Below are 8,325 nucleotides of genomic sequence, written 5' to 3' on the forward strand. Positions count from 1 at the left end.
CTGAAATTACAAGGAGAATGAATGCCCTGTAACTTTTTCAAAAATTAAGAAAATGAGAAATTTTTTCTTGTTTTAAATTAGGCACTTTATTCACTTTTTAAAAACCTAAAACCAAAATTCATTTTTATATAAAAAATAATGTTTGGTAAAGTCAATTAACCCGATTTTGGCTTGGACAAAACAAAAGCAACTCTGTTGTTCATTCATATAACCGCTGCAATTTCAGTTGTTTTTACGGTGATATTTATCGCTTTTCGCTTCCGTCGACAATTTCGCTTGTCATAAATCCTTTTTGAGAAGTTTTTTACAACAGTATGTGTTTTTCTTTTCGTTTTTTAAGTACTGCCCAAAAAAAATTTAAAAATGGCTAAAAGCAAATACAGTACCTGAATAAAACAGCAAATTATCAGTGATAATCAAAACAACATATCACAGAAAATGATTTCCGAGAAATATTTCATAAATATTTATGTGATTTCATAATTATTTCTGTATACTTAGCCGGTTTTTTGAAACTGCATGAGTAGTAACAGTCTATAACGGATGAAGGCCGTGAAAAACTACAGCCCGTACTGATCAACAAATTGAGAGAGAAATAAAATAACAACCATTTAAGAGTTCAACTGGATTGGTGAGAGAGCTCGAGATCAGTGCGTAGACGAGTAGTGGCAGCTGGTCTGCATGCCCGTAAGACATCAAAAAAACATTTATATCTGAAAAAATCAAAAAGGCTTTCGGAAACGATAATATTAAATGGAATCAAGCTCAATGGAAAAACATTATTTCTGGGATGAGTCTACGTTTAATATTAAAGGCTCAGACGTGAACAATTTTACGGTGAGAAGACCAAAAAATGAAGGACTCATGCCGCAGTGTTGCAAAGGTACAGTGAAGCATGAGGGAGGGTTAAAAATGGCGTGGCGCTGTTTTTCTTTCTATGGACTTGGGCCTATTCACGAAATAAAGGAAGTTGTGGATCGGTTTGTTTACAAAGATGTGTTGGACATCACGTTGTTCCCTTACGCTGAGTAAAATATTCGGCTGAGTTGGGTGTTTCAGCATGGCAATGATCCTAAACTTGTATCAAAACTTGTCAAATATTGGTTGCGGGAGTCAAAAATGCATGCTTTGTTATGGCCGGCACAATCACCTGACCTAAACTCCTTAGAAAACCTTTGGAGTATCGTAGATAGGAAGATCAAGATAGATTCGGAAATAAATAAGCACAAAATTTTCTAAAGAATTCGGGGTGCCTGGGAAAGCACACCCAAGGATCAAATTGAGCGTGTTATAGATTCAATCCCTCGTTGGTGTGCAGCTGCTATCAAAAATAATGGTTATGCTATCGACTACTAGCCAAAATTTGATTATTTTAAAATAAAAAAAATCAAAAGTTGCTTTAGTTTTGACCAAGCAAAAATTGGATCATTTTAGTTTTCCACATATTATTTTTCGTTCAAAATTATTTTTGTATTTTTATTTTTAGTTTCTTAAATGTGAATTAAACCCCTCATTTAAAACTGGAAAAATAATTACGATTTTTTATTTTTGTAAAAGTTACAGGACATTTATTGTCTTTGCGATTTAAGTTGCTTTAGTTTTGGCCACCAGTGTATCTGTAACGTCACGTATATTTCCACATTTTCCAAAAATTTGCACATATCTCATAAAAAGTATACGAAGTAGACGATATAGTCCAAATATGGCACATTGTAATATTTTTATCAGTCTTAGGTCCGATACGAATTGGTCAATATTGGCCAAGTGCTCGGGAACCTCCCCCATAAAGGCTCAACAGTTTGAATAATCATAACTCAAGTCGGGGGGTAATTTACTTATTTTTATTAAAATTTGGTATGAGAATAAATGTTTAGCATATTGCATAACCCCTTCGAGAGTTGTCGTGCGCATCAGCCAATATATTAAAGAAATCATTCAATGTTTTTTACATTTGTTGTTATATTTATTTTTTTCTTTCTAATTGTTGCATTTACAATATAATAAATTAAAATTATTGTATTCAAATAATATAATTTATTTAACTCTTAAATTTAAAATTTCACAGTTCATTGTGTACAATGTATAATCATCACATATATGCAGTTTAAGATATATATATATATAACTAATATTTTAAGAATAATTTATTTAAATTTATAATTTCAATAATTCGAAGACTAAGCTAATTATTGTTCCATCATCAGTTCGCCTTTCTTGTAGACATTTATGGCATAGAATTCGGGCACACGATAAACTTTTAAACGATTGGTGCTAAATTGGCCATTGGTAATGGCTTTCACAAAGAAAATGTCCTTCATTTGCATTTCATTGTCGGCTTCATCGATGTGTTTTAATTTTCTCGGCCGATATCCTTGACGATTCAGTAGTTTTACATAAATTATATCGTTTTCCTTGAAAAGATTCCTGCCCTGGTAAGTACCCCTCGACTGTGGATAGATCAGTGCCGGTTGTATTGGTATTATATCGTTTGGCGTAGATGGATAGAAGTCGTTTTCTTCTACGAGGGCAATTTTTGCAGGTAGTATGGCTGCCATTGTTGTAGCAAGGCAGAGGCCCAGTGTGGTGATATGAAGGAATGTCACTCGGGAAATCTGCAAGGAAAAGACAAAAAAACTAATTTAGGCTAAAGTACAATATTAGAGGGGATATTTGTTTTGGTAATGATATGCAATATTTATCCAAATATGATGCATCGGGAGTTTTTGTTATATCTGAACCAATTACCAAATTTGACACCCGATTCGGCACTAAAGCTACTTAGCCATTATTATATTATATTATATTATATTATATTATATTATATTATATTATATTATATTATATTATATTATATTATATTATATTATATTATATATATTATATTATATTATATTATATTATATTATATTATATTATATTATATTATATTATATTATATTATATTATATTATATTATATTATATTATATTATATTATATTATATTATATTATATTATATTATATTATATTATATTATATTATATTATATTATATTATATTAATTATATTATATTATATTATATTATTATATATATTATATTATATTATATTATATTATATTATATTATATTATATTATATTATATTATATTATATATATTATATTATTATATTATATTATATATTATTATATTATATTATATTATATTATATTATATTATATTATATTATATTATATATATTATATTATATTATTATATTATATTATATTATTATATTATATATATTATATTATATTATATTATATTATATTATATTATATTATATTATATTATATTATATTATATTATATTATATTATATTATATTATATTATATTATATTATATTATATTATATTATATTATATTATATTATATTATATTATATTATATTATATTATATTATATTATATTATATTATATTATATTATATTATATTATATTATATTATATTATATTATATTATTATTATATATAAGCCATAATAATGCTATTCAACACAAGATAACTCAAGATATCATATGGCCTTCAAACGGCCAATGAAACCGTCACACGCTGCCCGAATGTTGCTCTACGGTATTTTGGCCAATTCCCGGCGATACGCTTGCTTGTCGTGATCAACACTTTGATATTTTTTAGTTCCAACCTTGCTTTCCAAAATACTCCAGACACAATAGTCCAAGGGATTGGTATCCGGCCCGTGCTGTGTGCGATGGTGCTGAGTCCTGTTGGAATGTTCAAGGTCTGCGGCCAAAATGTTTGCGTGCCCAAGGCTTTAATACACCCTCCAGATTTTTTTTGGCGATAATGTTCGGCATTTATTCTGAAGCCGCGGCCGATTAATACGAGTGGGGAGCGACCATCGGCGGCCCACACCATCACCATGGCCGGAGCTTGAGTTCTGGTGGTCATCACGAATAACTTTTTTCCTGGAAAATTCTCCCCAAAATGATTTTGTACGCTTGTAAACAATATAATGAGCTGTCACTGGAATAATTTTAACAGCTGTCGGATGGGTGGCTTAGAAATGACAGCGGTCTGAAGCTGATTGCAGTTTTTACATCTCACCCTGTATATTCTGGATCAGCGTAAGATTCTAAAATCGAACGAATTGAGATAGAAGACTAAAGTGTTGAAAACATGTGTATTTTGCCAGTAGCCAGGTTAAGTTCGTAAATGGGCCACGTCGCTGCACGTTTTCGTATAGCCCCCATATAACGTTATCTCTCGATATTCGGTATTTTTATGATTTAAGCTACATTATTTAACCGAATTGCTTCAAATTTCGTATTTGAACATCCTATGATTAAAAATTACTTATGTAGGTCCACGTCTTCATATAGCCCTCGTATAAAGGTCATCATTTAAACGGTATTTTTCGGAATTTGTTTGCAATTTTGGGTTGAAATGGACCAACAACTAAAAATGTTCCAGATTTTGCAGCCGTTATACAGGTCACAAATAGAAACTAAAGGACACGAAATTTCGCATGAAGTTAGAGTTTAGGACATATCATATAGATGAGTCTAAATTTGGAGACTCATGTTCGAAAATATATTTAGGGTTTCTAATGAACAAAAACAGAAAAAATGTCCTGATCACACAATTGAAGCCAATCGACACGTCGGAGAAGAGAGTTAAGGACAGGGAAGAATTCTAGCATTTTGGATAATCATTGAATTATATTTAGCTGTAAAATGGACCACAACAACTAAGTGCGTAAATATTGGGAAAATGTCCAAAATGCTAAGAGTAATATCTGGACAGTGCTCCGTGTTATAATTTCAAAAGCAAAATCTTCCAAAATGGCTTTGGACATAAATGGGCTTCTAAAATATTGTAGATTATCACATGGTCGGCCCGGCACGACTATAGCCCTTGCTTACTTGTTTTTTTTTATTATCGTTTTGACCACTTTCAATATAATTTCGTCCAATTTTGGCATTTTGCTATTAATAAAAAATTATAAATATGGGTCCACGATTTAGTACAGCAATTGTATAATGACACCCCCTGATTTTAGTTATTGTTATGGTCTTCCTTTGTACGACAATTTTGCGGTTTATGTTAGAATCTAACTTTTCATGGATACTTCGGCCTATAGAAGAATTAAATTTTTATTTTTATTTTTTTTTTCATATTTCATCATGCTGCGATCCCGTTTAAAGTGAATTTTTAACAATATTATGAAAAAAGGCCAATAGTCCCCTTTGGTGACTCACTTGAGGTTTTAAATAATCCTCATCTAGTTGTAAGTAATTTTGCGAGGATTCTACACACTTAAAGTGCAAGGATTCCAAAGAATCTGTTGAAGAGTGGGAAATTTTCCCACCTATTTATGTTACTTCGCAATGTAAACTTTCAAAACTCGGCCACACGTGTCTTTTATTATACCCTACACCACAAGGTGGTCAGGGTATTATGTCTTTGTGCATTTGTTTGTAACAGGAAACGAGATAGACCCATAGTTCCTTTTGATGATCTGCATAGAATCACAATCTGAGTCGATTTATGCATGTCCGTCCGTCCGTCCGTCTGTCCGTCTGTCCGTCTGTCCATGTATTTTTGTAAACAAAGTACAGTTCGCAATTATTGCCCTATCCAGATGAAATTTTGCACAAAACATTTGTTTGGCCCAAGGACGAACCTTATTGAAATTGGAGATAATCGGTCAAAATTTAGATATAGCTCCCATATATATCTTCGTCCGATTTGCCTTTTATTGTGCACCAAACGTGTAATATCAGCCCGAATAGTATGAAATTTTGCACGTACAACCAATTTAGGCCTGAAAATAAGTATGCCAAATTTGATCGAATTCAGATATAGCTATAGCTCCCTTATATATTGTTTATCCGATTTGTTATTTTTGTCCTTCGCAGCCGTAATATGCACTCCGTAACAACGATATTCAAGGAAATATACTAAATACAGTCCAGAATTACATGTGCCAAATTTTATCGAGATCGGTTCAGATTTGGATATAGCTCCCATATATAAATTCGTCCGATTTACCTTATATTTTGCACCAAACGTCTAATATTTGTCAAAATGGGATGGAATTCGGCACTTAGGACCGAACTTAGTCTAGAAGCCAGTACATATGTCAAAGTTGGTGAAGATCGGTTCAGATATGGCTATAGCTCCCATATATACTGTTCATCCGATTTGTTTTATTTGTTACCCACAGCCGTAATATGCACTCCGTAACACCGATATTCAGGGAAATATATCAAATACAACTCAGAAATGTCTTTGCGAAATTTTATGGAGATCGGTTCCGATTTGGATATAGCTCCCATATATATCTTTATCCGATTTCAAATTAATTGTGCACCAAATGGGCAATACAAGTCCGAATTTAAAAGATACAAATGCTTCGGCATATTTAATCCTTTGAACTTTAAATTATAATTATAATCAAAGCGTGTATGATTGAATTCTCCCATAAAAACTTTTAATTTTTATGCGAAGCTCTACTAAATTAGCAAAGTGGTGTAGGGTATCATAAAGTCGGCCCCGCCCGACTTTAAGTCTTTCTTTACTGGTTTTTATTTCTGTTTTTGTATATTTCGATGCCTTTTTCTTTAAACACTTCAGTTACATCAATGCAAACCATGAATAATCAAAGAAAAAACAACATTTTTTTCTAGGAAAACTGACAAGGGCCAAATACACGCCAGTATTATTTTTGTCGTGATATTTCGTGATTATTAAAAATGTAAATACCGACGTCCTTGAAAATTGTATCAGATTTGTTAAGATTTCACTCAAGTTATAAAGTAAATTTAACAAATAAGAAAACATTTATTCCGATAGAACGTATCACACTAATTATTTTGAAAATTTGTTTTGTTTGCCATTATACTATTATTAATTTTAGTTAGTTCTATTTGGTAGTTGTATTGAAAAAAGTCAAACCCTTTTAGAGGTTCAGTTTTAAAAATTAAAAAACAAATCACATTTATAAATTGTTATAAGGTTTGTTAAACACTTTCAATTATCAACGTATATTTTTGACACAAATGTAATAAGCTTTTTACGTTCATTTCGTTTAATAATAATTAAATCCACAAATTAATAAATTTGTGTAAAATATTTTTTTTTGTTAAGGTTTCTTTAAATTTTTTTACATTTACCATTTTATTTAAATTTTTCTAAAAATGCAAAATTTGTATTTCCTTTAAACTTTGAAACAAAAACGAGCGAAACGATTACACCGTCACAATCCCAATGAAAGCGCGTTCACAGCGTGAAGACCAATAACCAACTGAGTCTGCGTTAAGGGCAACACAACAACTTCATTCACGCGCACCTTTTGCCAAACGCTAGCCACTACCGATACGACCGATACATTAGCTTTCGACGTGATAAGGTGACAAATGAGATTCAGAGCCAAAATCAAAACATAAACATAGGTCGGTGCTAACAAAAACAAACAGATAGTTTGGGGTAAATAAAATAAAAACACCCAATAAGAAAAAGAAACAAGAGAATCAAAAATAAACCTAGTGAACACTGAAACTAATAAATTAAACTTTGAATTAAAACTAATATGAATTATGTGAATTGCTACACAAAATGTTATAACAATTTAATGGTTACACAAATGAATGGGAAATGATAAGGCGGGATTGGTGAAATATAAACACAGTTGGTTTTGCCAAAAATGTATGAAAATAAACATCATATGTAACATATTCGGGTGTTTATTCAATTTGTAAAAATACAAATATTCCAACATTTATTGGCAATTGTTTTCTTTTTAACTATTTGAGTAACCTTAATTTACCCGTTATATCAAATTAAATTTGCAAAATAAATCGAGGTGAAAATTAAGAGCTACCAAGGGGGACATTCATTGATTACACTGAGCCACACAAAATATTATTACGGAAAATGATTATGAGAGTAGAGCTAAAACAAAAAGTATCAGTCGGTTTTGACGTTAGATGACGATACCCTCAGCCAATGCTCGATCATTTAAATATATTTTGACTTCTGTTATGATTATTCAAATTGTGGGTATTGTCTATTTCATATCTGACCTGAATAAATATGATATATGTACATATTGCGATATGCCAGGCTTGGACTATATCTACTATTTCCTTCACTTTGTATGGGATATATGATTATTATACCCTCAGCCATATGGCTACAGAGGGTATATATCATTTGATACGGTCGAAACGTGCCTAGTCGAAATAACGGTTTTAGACCCTAGGTCTCTTTGGACCAGGGGTGCACAAGAAGAAATATCTCTTTTCAGTCAAACTTCTCTTTGCTTATTTAAATCAAGAACAAA

The 8,325-nt window shown here is 31.2% G+C and overlaps 1 protein-coding gene across 1 annotated transcript; it reads right to left on the reverse strand.

The window, feature by feature from the left end:
* Positions 1–1,830: 1,830 nt before the first annotated feature.
* LOC101890210 (uncharacterized) lies at positions 1,831–7,330 on the reverse strand. Its single transcript, XM_005188783.4, has 2 exons — positions 7,157–7,330; positions 1,831–2,612 (listed from the first exon to the last, which is right to left on the reverse strand). The coding sequence occupies exons 1-2, from the start codon at positions 7,157–7,159 to the stop codon at positions 2,187–2,189; spliced, it is 429 nt and encodes a 142-aa protein (XP_005188840.2). The 5' UTR covers positions 7,160–7,330; the 3' UTR covers positions 1,831–2,186.
* Between the last annotated feature and the right edge of the window lie 995 nt (positions 7,331–8,325).

This window comes from Musca domestica, unplaced genomic scaffold (genome assembly GCF_030504385.1).
Source record: "Musca domestica strain aabys unplaced genomic scaffold, Musca_domestica.polishedcontigs.V.1.1 1, whole genome shotgun sequence".
NCBI classification, from domain to species: domain Eukaryota; kingdom Metazoa; phylum Arthropoda; class Insecta; order Diptera; family Muscidae; genus Musca; species Musca domestica.